We start from the raw sequence: 15743 nt of genomic DNA, 5'->3' as shown, positions 1-15743 counted from the left end.
CCTAATATGATTAGGACTCTCATTATAACTCTATAAATATTGATTAACGAAAATCAGTCTAATCAAGGAGTTTTATATTATTTGACAAGGTGAAACACATAAAAAATGACATTTTATCAATGCACTCTGTATAAGTTTGGCCATGAGTAATTTTTGTAATTATTTACTCCACCACCTTAAAAATAATTGACTCATTAGGTTTTTTTTTCACTACTCATATACTTCCTCAGTTTTTTAATTATTGCACCACTTTTTTTTAAGGAAATTTGACAAATATTGCACCATATCCATTTTAAGAAACAAAATATGTGTGTTCACGCTACAAATATCTAATATACTTTTACTTTTAACACTTGATTTTTTACTTTATGTTTACATCACATGGATAATTTGTACTTTTACCCTTCTCTCTCTTCCTTTTTCCCACTAGCAAAAAATTTGTGCCCAACACCTATATATGGTGCAATAATAAAATAACGGAGGAAGTATTAACTTTGATTATAGTTTTTTTTATTGACATTACAAAAATTAATTAGGTTTCAAAAAAAAAAAAGTATTAATTAATATAAAGTTTCAAAATATAACATTTTTTTTATATAATTTTCACTAATATTTACTCATATAAAAATAAGGTTAAACTACTACATTGATATGTGTGCAAAATTTGATAACTCAACTTGGTTTGGAATGTGTCAATTATTTTGAGACAGAGGGTGTATTATACTACCTCCGTTTTTTTTTTATGTGCAACTTTTGCCATTTTAGTCCGTTCACTATTATGTGCAACTTTCCTTTTTCATTCTATTTTTGGTAAATAAAAACCCTGAAAATTACAAACTTACCCTTACTTAAAAATTCAGATTTTCTTAATGCTATCCTTATCTTATTTTAATCACAATAACTTTTTTATCTAATCTAAAATCATTAACCTAATTGTACCTTCTCCAAGACTACCTCCCCTCAGAAATTCATTCCCAATTTCTTCATCACCTCAGAAATCCCAAATTCCCCCAAATCTGCCATTTTCTCTCTCCTCTCTTCACTTCTCCTTCAATGGCGTCATCGTCGGTGACCTCCATTTTCTCTCTCCTCCTGATCTCCACCATCCTCTCGGTCGTCTCAACCCGCCCCGGCCTCCTTTTCCACCCCTGCAACACCCTCATCGTTTCCACCTACTCCTCTTTCCTCCCTCAAAACCCTAACTCCGACCTCCCCAACAACCCCCATTTCATCGTCGTCTCCGCCGATCTCCGCCCTCTCCACCACCACCATTTCCGCCACCGTCGTTTCCTCCCTCTCATCGACAAAACCCAGAAACACGAATCCAAACCCGAACCCATCAATGAAAGACCCGAATTCTTGAACGAAAACTGGGTCTCTTGAACGACCCTTTTTCGAATGGTAACGCCTGCAAGTTTGTTCACGGCGCCGGCGGTGGTGGGTTCTCGGATACCGGTGATGATTCCGGCCCAATTGTTGCTCCCTATGACCACCGGCTTTCTCTCTTTCATCTTTGATTTTGATTTTCAGGGTTTTGATTTTGATTTTGATTTTCAGGGTTTTGATTTTGATTTTCTGGGTTTTGATTTTCTGGGTTAGAGGTGGGTTTGGGTGGTGGGGTGGTCTGGGTTAGGGTTGGGTCTTGGTGGCGTAGGTGGTGGGGTGGTCTAGGTTAGATGTGGGTCTAGGTGGTGGGGTAGTCTGGGTTAGATGTGGGTCTAGGTGGTCTGGGTTAGATCTGGGTTTTTTGGTTAGGGAGGGGGCTGCCGGAAAAAAGAAGGAAAGACGTGAGGGTGGTGGTGGTTTCGTGGGGTCGGTTGTGGTGGTGGTTTTGTGGGGGTGGTAGTGGTGGTGGTGAAGCCAGTGGCGGTGGTGGTGAAGCCGACAGTGGTGGTGGTGAAGGCGGCGGCGGTGGTGGTTGGTCTTGGTGGTGGCAATGGGTGGTTTGATTAATTATTCAAACATTCTCTCTCCACCTTAATTACATACTCTTATAATATATTAATCACCATTATACTTTCTTAATCTTTGCCCTTCAATCTTTTGCCTCGTGAACCGTTTTATGTGCCAAAGTTGCACATAAAAAAAAACGGAGGTAGTATATTTTATAGGAAGCAGGGTTTTATCGAAAGTTGGCAAGCATAAATACTCTCATTCAAAGCAACCTGGAAGCATTACCGACTGATGCAGCGGAAAAAAAAAATAAATAATAAAAAAAAATCATACAAAAAACAATTTTTGGAGCCGACAAAATTAAAGATAAATGTACTACCTCCATTTCTTATTATGTGCAACAAAGAGGTATTATTTGTGAGATATAATAAGAAAAGGAGGTAGTTGTATTATCCTACTAATTTCTAAGGATAAAATTACAAGCCTAAAAATGCAAGAGATTAGAGATGTTATAGTCTCCTACAAACTTTACCCCTAAACAAGGCTTTCGTTGCAAACCTAGGGTGGAAAATCATCTCTTACCCAAATTGTTTATGGGTAAAATGTTCATGTAAAATAACAACAGAAACCAAATGACTCACATTTGGAGAAGATCTTAGTCCAAAGAGACATACTATGAAAAGGTAACATACAATAAAAGACTGGAATGTTGGTGATGGTCGATATCTATATTTTTGGGTCGATAATTGAACCTCTTACCAAACTTTGCTCGAACTTCATTCTTCACTTAGACCAACTGCATGCGGGACAAGCATAAACTTAGGAGCTTACTTCCACATAATATATTTGTTTGACTTTTGACACTATTTATTAACTTTGTTTTAATTAACATTTGTAATTTATAGTCATGTGGGATTTTGTTAAATTCATCTCGATGTGTTATTAATTAAAATTCAATTTTCAATTGAACTTTTGCATTGGCAAACGTGATAAAAGAAATGTGTCATCTAATTTGGAACGGAGGCAATATTAATTACTTAAATTGCAAGATTTATTTTTTTTTAACCATATGCTTAATAATCAAAGGTAAAGATTACAGACAATGGAATAAGTTTGATATGCTACTTAGAAGAGCTTTACTAGCTCCAACATGAGAAATGTTCGCCCACTACCCGGGAGCGACAATACCGGGTAGGGTTTTTTTTTTGTTTGAATAATAGTATTATATATTATTTGGTAATTTAAAAAAGGAGAGAGGAATATAAAGCAAAAAAAAAAGAGTGGGGGGTAAAAACCATAAGGCGGTGAAATTTTCACGGTAAATCCGTATATCCAAGCCGACCATCGATCGGAAAACCAGTAATATTAGTACACTAAGCTAGTGAGCTCAGATCCATCTCCCTTGAATTTTACAAGCTTCTTTACATGAGCTGAATTTGGATATTTGGGGGGTTGAAAATGATGACACAAATTGATTATCGGTGGTAGTTATTGTTGATTTAAATACTGTAATTGTTAATTTTTATTCTGTTATTGTTGATTTGTATACTGTTATTATTGTTTGTATACAGTTGTTGGATATTCAATTTGAGTTTATATGTTTTCGATTTTCTCAAATGTTTGTGGGTTTGCTTTAAATGTTACTTCCTCTGTTCTTTTATACTTGACATGTTTCTTTTATTACGCTTGCCAATACAAAACTTTAACGATCAATAACTTTAATTCTCCATAAGTAAAAATTATAAAAGTTATATATTATGATAATACTTGTTGTAAACAGAACTGCAGGAGCAAAAATAGTAAGAACAATGTTACCGGGAATGAAACTGAGTCGCGGACTATGTCGTTCTCTTTAGAACATTCACGACACTGCCTTGAATTTGTGCAAGTAGCTCGTACGTAATCAGATGTCCCAAGGATAAAACAGTCTCTGAAAGCTATAAAGTACCGGTGGATTTGCACTGAACCACCGGGCAACTAAACACTGGAAAATGTAATGAAACTGCTCGAATAATTTAAGAAGAAGTGAGATTAGAAGATAATTTTTTCTGTGTGTTTAAAAAGCTTAACTCATTCTCCTTTTATAGCCAAAACCAGAAAGCCGTTTTGAAACCCAGTAACAGCATAACGGCAGATTAAGTGTTTGCCTAAAAAATAGCAGAAAACGGTCAAGAAAAACGGCCAGAAAATCAATTTTAATAACGTTCAAAATTGATTAACGTAAATAACGGGAATTAAATCAGTCAAAATAGAACAAAATCATTTAAAACGGTCAGCAGTCAAGGCTTTAATTACGGGATTATTTCAGTACTTAAATCTTGTTCAAAAACTGTATAAAAATTTAAGTTTGTTTAATAAACCCGACCCGACCCTGCCAGCCCGGCTCGATTTGGTTTGGCGCGCGTGTGTGTGTGATAGGTTGGCTCGGTAGGTAAGTCCTCCCTCTCCACAAAATGTGAGTAGCCCTTGGGCCACACCCAAGTACTCCACTATCGACTTTACAAAGGAGGGAAAACTTTCATTTCCAACCAATGTGGGACTTTGGTTTTTCATAAAATTCACACTTCATACTACTTTGTTCCAACATTACTTATTGAGACGAATTCAAAAAGATCCCACATGAATATGTTTTTCATTATGTATTATTCACAAAAGACGGTCAAAGAAGGGATCATGAATAGTATAAAAGTCAAAGCGGGTCAAGTAAAAAAGAACGGAGGATATCATTTTAACAAAATTATTTTCAGTTTCTAAGTATGCTGTTATTTATTATTACTATACTATTATTGTTAATTTTATACTGTTATTGTTGATTTTTATACTGTTATTTTTCGAAAAGAAAGTTTTTTTTTTACACGTAGTAATTACTATCGAAACTTTTGTGTGAAATTACATTTTTCCCTAGATATTGTCGCTCCCGAGTAGCGGGCTATCACGGCCCCTCCTACATTACATAGAGTACAAATAAAACATAAATACAACTTCCTCACAAGAAATTGGAGGATTTTCCTTCTATGTAATACAAGTACAACGAATGATACTCTTGTGGCCTTGTGGGGGGGGCTAACTTTCATCAGAAATTTAGGGTTAAATCTACTATATGGGTTGCTCATAATATAGATCCAAATGATAACAACTGGCCTAAAATTGGATTTGGCAAGTGTATATCCCTTCTAAATTGCAAATCTATTTATGACAAACTTTTCATGATAGCCTAGGAGTATATTACATACTACTACGTATATATTACCTCTTAGGCTCTTAGTGCTACCTCCGTTTCATATTATTTACAATAATTTTATATAAAGTATAGGTAAAAAAATGTCTAATCGTTGCAAATAATATGAAATAGAGGTAGTATATGCATTTTGTGTAACCAACAAAATGAGGCAGGTTGATCATAATGTTGCGGATAGACATCTCTTTTCAACAATTTTGACAATTGGTTCATTCCACATATATATTACTTGTATGAGGCAAATTGGGTGGCTAATTGGATAGGCAACGTTGGTTACATATTTAATGATTGTATGGATATTATACCTTGTACTTTATCATTATCTCCTATTCTTGTATCTGACTTGAGTGAATACATTAGAAGTTTCCCTCATGAGGAGGGTCCCCTAATGTTATCTAAGTAGTATTTTTCTTACCTTGCAACATTATTTCAAAAATGGCCATAATACTAAGTAATTAAAATGATATTACGAAATCTTACAAAATCTTATTCCCTCCGCTTTTAAATAATTGTTCCATTTCTCCTGGTCACGTATGCCGATACTAATCTTTGATCAATAATATATTTAATTATCAATAAGTATAAATTCTAACAATTGAAAATTAATAATCTATCCATTAAGACGATTCCAACAAATACCCAGAAGACTATATTTTTTCTTATGTATTAATCACAAACATTAATCAAAGTAGGACAAATGAATAGTACAAAAAGTAGAAATATAGCAATATTTAAAAAGGGAGAAGTATTTGTTTTTATTAAAGCACTCCGTAATTATGCAGTTGACTGATGCAAAAGTGAAATATAGGTTGGAGTAATGGAGTAAAACATACGTAGTAGTGGTAGAACTAGTCTAAATTATTAATTTAAGACTTCTGGTTATTGTTGATTTGACTTCTGGTAAATATTAATTTAAGACTATAAAGATTGCTTTACTGTATTAGACTCCCATTTGTCAAAAGAAATGGCCATACTAGCGTAAATTGTGGGGATTATGGTTCCTATATATATTACACACTACTTAGTAGTCTGTTATAAGAAAATAACCAAAAACACAATGTATAATAACGCCTTTAGCATTATCAAACTTCTGTTTGCAATCAGTTTAGGATATATGCTCTTATTCTCTGAAGCAGTGGCATATCATCCAGGACAAACAGAAGCCGAGGCGCTTATTATATGGAAACAAAGCTTCCAAAACCAATCAGCCTTTACTTCTTGGGTCTTGCCACAAATAAAAAGTTACTCTTCCTCCATCAGAAGCCCATGTCGTTGGCAAGGAATCGCTTGCGACAACCATGGAAGAGTCACCAACATTACCCTGCCTCAGTTAGAATTGCAAGGTACACTTGATGCCTTAGATTTCTCTTCATTCCCACATTTAAGTTACCTTGACCTCAGTCAGAACCGTACCAGTGGCATAATACCTTCTACTATAGGCATGATTTCTAAACTTAAATACCTTGATCTCTCAACTAATATGCTGAATGGTACCTTACCTCTTTCCCTAGCAAATCTGACATTAGTTGAGCAGCTTTGCTTATCTCGAAACAAACTTACTGGCCGAATAGACCCGAGTTTGTTCCCTAGTGCAACAAAGCATGCAAATTCTGGTCTGATCAGTATTGAAGTCATAATCATTGAAAGGACTTTTTTAGACGGTCCAATTACCTCTACCATAGGTAACTGCAAGAACCTTTCTTTCATTGCTCTTGACAATAATCGATTTTCAGGTCCTATCCCGGAGTCAGTGGGCAACTTGAGTGAGTTAAATTCCATACTTTTGTACCAAAATTATTTAACTGGGCCTATACCAACCTCTGTTGGTAGACTCAGCAAGCTAACTGACCTTCGCTTGTTTGATAACCAATTGTCTGGTCACGTTCCTCAAGAGATCAGAAACCTATCCATCACCAACCTGCAGTTGTCTAGGAACAGTTTTACAGGACTACTACCCCCACAATTGTGTAAGGGCGGTAACCTTGTCTACTTCTCAGCTTCTAGCAACAATTTTGCAGGTCCAATACCAGTCAGCCTAAAAAATTGTCCCAAATTGAATAGAGTTTACCTCAAAAACAACCAACTTACTGGTGACCTTGACCAGGCATTAGGAGAGTATCCTAGCTTGGTTTACATCGACTTAAGCTTCAATCGACTAGGAGGTGAACTCTCACCAGAGTGGGGTAAGTCTGAAAACTTGACTGCTCTACTGATAGCTGGTAACTCGATTAGTGGTAAAATACCAAAAGAAATTTTCAGTTTGCCAAATTTACAAAAATTAGACCTCTCATCTAATAGGTTACATGGAAACATACCCCCAGAAATTGGGCAAAGCTCAAAACTGTTCCAATTATCCTTTCAGAATAATATGCTCTCAGGTCGAGTGCCTGTACAGGTAGGAGGCCTACATGAACTGAACCAAATGGACCTCTCGAACAACAGTCTAACCGGGCAAATCCCATCTGAAATCGGGAGTTGCTCAAATCTGATGAGCTTAAACTTGAGCAACAACCATCTGAATGGCCCAATTCCAGATGAGATCGGGCAGCTAACTCAGCTGCAGATCTTACTGGATTTGAGTTATAATTTTTTAACCGCGGACATGCCACTGAACCTGGGGAAGCTACAATGCCTTGAAACATTGAACCTTTCACATAACCATCTGACGGGAATTATCCCTACATCTATAGCCACCATTGCCAGCTTGGTACGACTTGATATCTCGTATAATGAACTAGAGGGTCCATTACCTGACAGTAATATCTTCTCTTCATTTCCTTTAAGATCATTTTCTGGCAATAAAGACCTTTGTGGTAAAATAAGGGGCATGAAACCTTGCAATGATATGTCTCCAACAAGAAAGCAACAAAGCCATGTCATAAGACTCGCAGTTGTTGCTTTTGCAAGCGTACTGTCTTTTCTTCTTGTTGCCTGCAGCATATTATTCTGTAGAAAGCGCAGACTGGCAAAATGCAAACAGCAGGATATGAGTCAGAAATGCAAAGACGTATTCACTGTACTGAACTTTGATGGCAACTTAGTCTACAATGACATAGTTGAAGCCACAGAGGACTTTAACAGTTTGTACTGCATTGGAAGTGGAGCAACTGGGAAGGTTTATAAAGCAGAGATTCCAAGTGGTCAAGTGTAGCGGTTAAAAAGCTCAACGCCAGCACCTTAGAGAAAGCAGCAGTAGCAGCAAGGAGTTTCGTGAATGAGGTGACTGCCCTGATAGAGATTCGGCATAGGAACATTGTGAGGTTTTATGGGTTTTGTCTGCACGAGAGCATAATATTCTTGGTGTACAAGTTTATCGAAAGAGGAAGCTTGGCTGATGTTTTAGGCAGTGTCGATGGAGCAAAGGAGCTGGACTGGGACAAGCGGGTCAGAATCATCAAGGGAGTTGCTGATGCCTTGGCATACATGCACCATGGCTGCACACCACCTGTTGTCCACCGCGACATTTCAAGTAAAAATATTTTACTGTGCTCTGAACTGAAAGCTCATGTCTCAGACTTTGGCACCGCAAAGTTCCTGAACCCAGATTCTTCTAACTGGACCACGCTTGCTGGAACATATGGCTACCTTGCCCCAGGTATGAAGTTTGATATGAAAAGAGAAAATAAGCACATTAAGTCCAGATTATTAAACATCCTGTGTTGTATTGCAGAGCTAGCTTTCACCATGGTCGTAACAGAAAAATGTGATGTATATAGCTTTGGCGTTCTTGCGCTCGAAATTCTAATGGGAGCACACCCACAAGATCAGATTTTGAGCCTTTCAGCAAGCATGTCAGATGACCAACTGAAAATAAAATCCAAAGATGTCTTAGACCGTCGTCTTGCATATCCTACAGGCCAAGAGCTTATACAGCAGCTTGAATTTGTGTTACAGATAGCAACTTTATGCCTCAATATTAATCCACAATCAAGGCCAACCATGAATTACATCTCTCAGATGTTCGAAACGAGATGTGGAAATGATAATCCCAAAGCCATTGACTTGTAGAGCTTCAATATACAAGTTGAAAGTTCTAATTCAGCTTTGCAATCAAACATCAATACTATGAGATTTCGAGAATAAATAACCTTAGTATGTACCAAAGCTAATTCTCAAGAATAATTGGCGTAGTAGAATTTATACAAGTAATTTTAGTCAAAAAATGAAAACTAAAGTGTAACTATTATTTCGAAACCCAGTTAGAAAATATTTGTTTAGTCCCAACTTTTTAGATGCCTTTTTTTTCCCTCACTTTTTTTTGCAGTAAATCTCTGTTACTCATTGTGAGAAACGTTTTTGTTTCTCACAGTGACAATTTTGTAAATAAAATGTACCATCGTGACTAAAGTGGTACAATTTTATCATTCATTTCGTAAATAAAATGTACCATCGTGACTAAAGTGGTACATTTTATTTACAAAACTACCACTGTGAGAAACAAAAATGTTTCTCACAGTGAGTAATGAGGGCGTTTTTTTGATATTAAAATTATTCCATTGATTCAAAGTCATATGGTATTTACCATAAGAATAGGTTCATTGATTAAAACTTTGACTGGTAAACTTACCAAGGTAAAGCATATTCAAAAGTTTGTACAACAAGTAGTAAAAGGAAATTTCCAACAAATTCTTCAATAACTAAAAAAGGTGATTCTTGATGTGTTTGATACTTTGATTTATGGAGGCAGAATTATTAGTAGTACTACAGGGAAATGCAACTCTATCCTAGACAACATTATTAAAGCTTCCCTAAAACTAGAGTGCAAACAAGAAGCCATTTCATGATGTAGCGAACTCGGACATAAAACTCTCTACAAAGATTGGCCTTCAATAGTATGAGGGGAGTGTTGAGCCCATGAACAAACTCACAAGTGAGTGAAAGTGTTGTCCCACATTGAAGAAACAAGAAGGTTGTGTCCTTATAAGGCTAAGGGGTTTGAGCCCATAAACAAGCCCACATGTGAGTTAAAGTGTTGTCCCACATTGAAAAAACAAGAAAGTTGTGTCTACTTTATAAGGCTAATGAGCTACTCCCCTCATTCTGCTGTATGGTTTTGAAGGGAACCTCCTTAATCGTATAAAGTGGACACTTGTGACGGATGCGGCCAACAGAATGTAGGATATAAGGCCAGAGCAGTTAATCGCCATCCTTGCAACTGCTACCTATGCCAATTAGAATATATACGCGGAAGAAGGTTGGAGGCAGGGAATGCAATAAGCATTGCACCCCCACTAAGAAGTAGAAGAATCCAATATGTGAAGGGCTTTCGTTCCTCTGTAGTATTCCCAAAGAATCATTTTTAACTTAGATTTCATAGTATGCACAGAAAATTCAACGCATGTTTTAGCTCGTGGATAGTCGTACAATATATGCCATGATTCATGCTCATGAAAATGTTAAAATAAATTTTATTTAGGCCATGATTAGTCAGATAACATTAGCATGATATACAATCACTTTTCGTCCTTGTATATCTACCATATAGTTCTTGGCTTTTAGCAGCAGCTTAGATCAGGAATGACGCTTTTACTCTTGGAGAGATCAACTTGTATTCCCCTCCTCTACTCCTCATAGTTCCACGATGAACAAGAGTGAAAGCTCATTTCTTAATTCTCGATCGACACTTCAATATGTACAAGTGTACAACTATAACAACAAAACCTTAGTCCAAAATGATTTTGGGGTCGTCTAACATAAATCGTCATAAGGAACCGTACGATATTTATGGGTATACACTTACTCATACAACAATAAATCAGTAAAAATTAGTTTTAATTAGTCTTAATCAGTAAAAATCAATGTTAAACAGAAAAAAAATTTAACATAAGGTTAGTAATTTTTTTTTTTTTTTTTTTTGGAAAGAAGGTAAAGTTAAGCACAGCAAATATGGATAACTATTGTGATACAACAGAAATAAACTTGATTCTGGAATGCGCTTGACAGAGGCCATAACTATTGTGATACAACAGAAATATGCAAGCATATACTTTCTCTGTTCCACAAATATTGCAACAAGGGTGAAATTACTCATCTCAAAGCACATTTTATGTGTTAAATATCTATAATTATATAAGAGTAAAAATTATAACAAGTTGATATTGTGAAAGTATTTTACGAAACGAATCTACAAGACCCCACATGACTATATTTTACTTTACGTATAAATCATAATTTGTAGTTAAACAAGCATGATGAATAATGCAAAAGTGCAGTTGTTGCAATATTACTAGAACAGAGGAAGTACAACCTAATTAAATTTCCATAAGGCTTGAAAAACGATCTAAATTGCAATTGTGCAATAAAGGAGCCAAATTTATGACATAGGAAGCTCGAATGGGAGTTAGCTGCGAAGATTGGTGATTGTGAAGGATGGTGATAATGTAGATCATTAAACTTCTGAAATTAAATGTTCAGACCAGAATAGCATTATCAACTTAAAAGCACCGGAAACATGTGTCAATTACTCGTTTCTCATCAACATGTCTATGAAATAATCATGGACCAGCTGCAGCATCGTCCATTGGAGTTGCAGGATTATCTTTCTTAGGAGGTCTACTCCCATAAATATAAGAGCAAAATCCCCAGAATGTAACGACCAAAGAAAGTATTTTGAAACCACTCATCGGGTCGCTTAGCAGTATGACTGCTGCAATGCTTGTGAGCGGCACTCTGACAGCATTCAGAACCCCTGCAAGCATAGTTGATGCTAAAAACAGCACTGCTGTGGCGCCCAACACTCCTAATTGAAATGTTATCGCACCCCAAACAAGAACCATGCAGTATGAACTTTTACCGCCTTTGAAATTTCTGGCCTCTTCTTCCATTCCTTGGAAACTCCTATCCACAACAAGACCCATTGTTGTAAATATAAATGCGAATAAAGAAACCATGACCTGCTGCTCAAGCACTACATGGAACGAGATTCTTCCCAACAGCTTCACAAATAATAACTCAGAAAGCGCGAATATGAGTCCATGGAGAGCAGATCCCAAGATATCCCATATAAATCCCATAGTGTACTGGGTTTTACTCACATTACCGTATAAATCTGAGTCTGAATCTAATGCAATAATGGCCAAAGCAGCAGTAATCATGAAAACAGAATTTATAATGGAGGCATTTACCCTGTTTCCAACAAGAAGATAACCAAATAATGCAGAAAAGACGAGGGATGAAGATGCTAGAAGAGAAGCAGTTGATGCTGGAAGGTAGGCATAGGCATATGCATACAAGAGGTTATCAGCCGCGCTTAAGAAACCCACAACTGCATAACAAAGAGTGAGTTTCAAGTTCAAACGCGTAGGAAATGTGTTGCAAAAGAAGTAGGTAGGAATTAAGGCAAATACTGTTAATGGCCATCCTGCAACTGCTACCCATGATATAATCCATTTGCTTTTACCCCCGTTGGAATAATACAAACGCGACAAAAGACTAGAAGCAGGGAATGCAATGAGCATGGCACCCCCACTTAGAAGTATAAGAATCCAATACGAGAAGGGTTTTCCTTTGTATAACTCCCAAAGTATCTTTTTTAAGTTAGACATGTGATGCCTTAGTGTATTGGATGAGGTCGAGTTTGACTCCATTGGTCTATCCCCTAATATGGAGACCCTCAGCGAATCTTCTTGTCTAGCTAATGCTTCCTGGTTTGTCATTTGATCACAAGGATGTTTCCTGCATAACATCAATAATTAAGTATAATTGCAATTATTCAAACTGTTTCATTAACTAACTACTTACAAAAAGTAACAAGGAAACAAACCAATTCTATAACCAATCAGTATTACCCCATCAGTTTCGTGGTTTCAAGACTTTCAACCAATCATAAACGCAGAGCATGCTATATACATTATTAAGATTATACAAAACTCAGACTTTAGTATTATCTTATAAATGCTAGCTACATATTTTAGCATATGAATCAGCAATGCATGCATGATTCATGCTCACAAAACACTAAATAAAAAATACTAAATACAAAAATAGGTCAGTATTCATGACTAGTCAGTTAATAATGGCATGACATAAATCTTTAGTTTTGAGTTTGTATATCCTCTATATTGTTCACGCAATAGCAAAGATCATAAACAACTTTTTCCTTTTCCTCCTTGCAAGTTACATTTGTAACAATCAAAATTAGCTTATCTACTCAGTTGATTAAAGGGGTTAAAAACCTCACCAGTCCCCACCATGAACACGAATGAAACCCCTCAATTTACTACCTTCACTTCTTTGCCAATTAAATGCCCCTTCACTAGAGCATCATCTCCAATTCTTTTCCTCGAATTTCCATCTTAAAAAAAGGCCATCTAAGTTAGCAAAAACGATTTTTAAATATGCCTGATGGTTCCCCTCATACACACCCAACTATAGATATATTCCGATCCTCCGGTTTCTAAAAAATTGCAACACTTTGACTAAAAATTTGAGAGCTTTTCGAACAATTCAAACTCTTGCAATTTTTTTGAAACCAAGGAAGTATAACTAGACCCGTAGACCACAGAGTATGTACACGAAGGCTTTAAGCACGAAAAGTCTCATAAAGATCGCGTTTCCCATTTCCAAAAATTGGAAACTACAAAATCTCAATGAAACTTGGTGGGAAATTAGCTTTTCATGAATCTTTAGATTATCACCAAAACCTTTTTTTTTGGCCTTAAATAAATGATAATGGTAAATTAAAAACGAAAGATTAAGAGTTAAGCATTAATAACATGATTGATGTATGATTTTGTCCTACATTTCCTAACATGTATGACTTTAAAAAGAAATGTATCTAATGTTTATGTCAATTATCTGTAGCCCTAAAAGCAGTATATATCATAACCAAAAAAAAAAAAAAATGCAAAGATTTTTAAAGGAATTTTTAAAACAAAATTTAATTCATTAATTGAAATTAAGACATAACCAATCAAACTGGACATCCTGTAAAAAAAATATATATATTAAATTAAATTGGACATCTGTATTAAAAATTAAATGAAAATTTCTTTTCATGGTTTCTATAATTCTGCTCCCCAATAAAAGACCCAATAATAAAAAAAAAAAAATAAATAAAAAAAAAAAACTATAAATTAAAAGAAAAAATAAAAATAAAAATGATATAACTCAAAATTTTGATGGCAAAAATCTAATTAGAATCATCAGAAATCAAAGAACAGGGCTAAAAACAAGTTCAAAGCACAATAATTCATATAAAAATAAATAAATTCAACATAAATAATTAATAAATTCGTACATTAAAAGAGAATTAAGTATAAATTACCTAGATTAAGGTATTGCTGCATCAGTTTGCAGAAGATCCTTGAAGTCAGCACTCGGCAGACAGCAGTCAACAGAAGAGAAAGAGGAAGAGTGTGGCAAGTATTTTACGTGTGGGTGTGCCTTACGAGGTTTTTTTAAGAAAAAAAAAAATTGAGGGCCTTACGAGGTAGTATTGCCTTTTACTCAACTTACCACGATTTTCTTGTTGTTAAATTTTTTTAATATGTAATACTCTTTTCGTCTCTTATTAGTTAGGAAAAATTGTTCAGATTAATTCAATTTTTGGATCATCCATTCAAAATAATTCCACATTTTAATTATTTTTTAATAATTCGACCTTTAATGTCAATTCGCTTTAAATTGTCCCAACCGGTCATCTGACTTGTTACAACAAGTTAGATAACACGTGTCGGCTTGTGATTAGTCAAAAAATAAAAATAAAAAAGTTTAAATTTTTTTACAAAAAGTTAAAAATAAAATTAATTAATTATTTGAAAACCCACTCCACCAAGCCCAGCCACCTTCCCTGTCGCCCCATCTCCGTCGTCCAATTTCCTGGCTCCCCTGCGCCGTGTCTCCAGCTGCCTAGACCCCAGCGCGGCACACCCCTACCCCCTCTTCCAACCCCTCTTTCCTTCAACCACCCCGTTTCTTGAAATCTGTGTTGGTGGGGTTTCCAATAATGGGCTTAGGGTAGGTGTCTTCTTCCTTGGGACCGATCGACGCAGTCGATTTCAGGCTGGGGGTGGAGTTTCGGTCCGATTAGGTACGATCAAGTGGGAGTGGGGTACGGTTAGGTGGGGATGATGATGGCTCAAGTGGTGTTACAAGGTGGGTTTTTTTCAAAAAAATTTTTTTTTTTGTTATTTTGAATATATTTCTTTTATTAATTTTTTTTACCAATTAAGTGGTGACACGTGAAAATTAAATTTTAAAAAAATAAAAATACCTCCTTAACCTGTTGCAGGTCATTTGGGACCATTTTAAGAAGATTGGCATTAAAAGTTGGATTATTAAAAAATAGGAAAAATTAGTAAAAATAATCCTAACTTTTGCCGGTTTGCTCAAAATAATCCCAACTTTGGATTATTTTTAAATAATCCGAACTTTGGGGGTTATTCATTTTAGACGGTCCCAAGTGACCGGTAACGTGTTAAAGAGGTAAAAAAAAAAATTATTTATGTGGCACGTGTCACTTCGTGATTGGTTTAAAATAAAGAGGAAAAAAAATTAAAAAAAAAACAAGTTGACAACCCCACCCACCAACCCTGATCTCTGGCAACCACCGCCCAGCCTAAGTATCCCCTGCTCCTAACCGTCCGCGTCTAGACCGCCCCTCCTCCGCTTC

The 15743-nt window shown here is 35.9% G+C and overlaps 3 protein-coding genes across 4 annotated transcripts; 2 read left to right on the top strand and 1 right to left on the bottom strand.

The window, feature by feature from the left end:
• The first annotated feature begins 6184 nt into the window (after positions 1–6184).
• Positions 6185–9347, top strand: LOC110697850 (MDIS1-interacting receptor like kinase 2-like). Its single transcript, XM_021875254.1, has 2 exons — positions 6185–8726; positions 8802–9347. Exon 1 carries the CDS (start codon positions 6189–6191, stop codon positions 8280–8282), a length of 2094 nt encoding a protein of 697 aa, XP_021730946.1. The 5' UTR covers positions 6185–6188; the 3' UTR covers positions 8283–8726; positions 8802–9347.
• Positions 8555–9139, top strand: LOC110697932 (MDIS1-interacting receptor like kinase 2-like). The gene is made up of 2 exons (XM_021875335.1): positions 8555–8726; positions 8802–9139. The coding sequence occupies exons 1-2, from the start codon at positions 8555–8557 to the stop codon at positions 9137–9139; spliced, it is 510 nt and encodes a 169-aa protein (XP_021731027.1).
• A 1641-nt stretch (positions 9348–10988) lies between the features above and the next one.
• LOC110697844 (probable purine permease 5) lies at positions 10989–14612 on the bottom strand. Of its 2 annotated transcripts, XM_021875245.1 has the most exons (3): positions 14397–14612; positions 13311–13424; positions 10989–12805 (listed from the first exon to the last, which is right to left on the bottom strand). In XM_021875245.1, the coding sequence occupies exon 3, from the start codon at positions 12784–12786 to the stop codon at positions 11626–11628; it is 1161 nt and encodes a 386-aa protein (XP_021730937.1). In that variant the 5' UTR covers positions 12787–12805; positions 13311–13424; positions 14397–14612; the 3' UTR covers positions 10989–11625. The 2 variants fall into 2 exon arrangements, with proteins under 2 accessions (XP_021730937.1, XP_021730936.1); XM_021875244.1 differs by lacking the exon at positions 13311–13424 and having other exon boundaries at positions 14397–14611.
• Between the last annotated feature and the right edge of the window lie 1131 nt (positions 14613–15743).

Source organism: Chenopodium quinoa, unplaced genomic scaffold (genome assembly GCF_001683475.1).
Source record: "Chenopodium quinoa cultivar QQ74 unplaced genomic scaffold, ASM168347v1, whole genome shotgun sequence".
NCBI lineage: Eukaryota > Viridiplantae > Streptophyta > Magnoliopsida > Caryophyllales > Amaranthaceae > Chenopodium > Chenopodium quinoa.
Note: the sequence above shows the minus strand (reverse complement) of the source record. Positions and strands in the feature narration are given on the sequence as shown.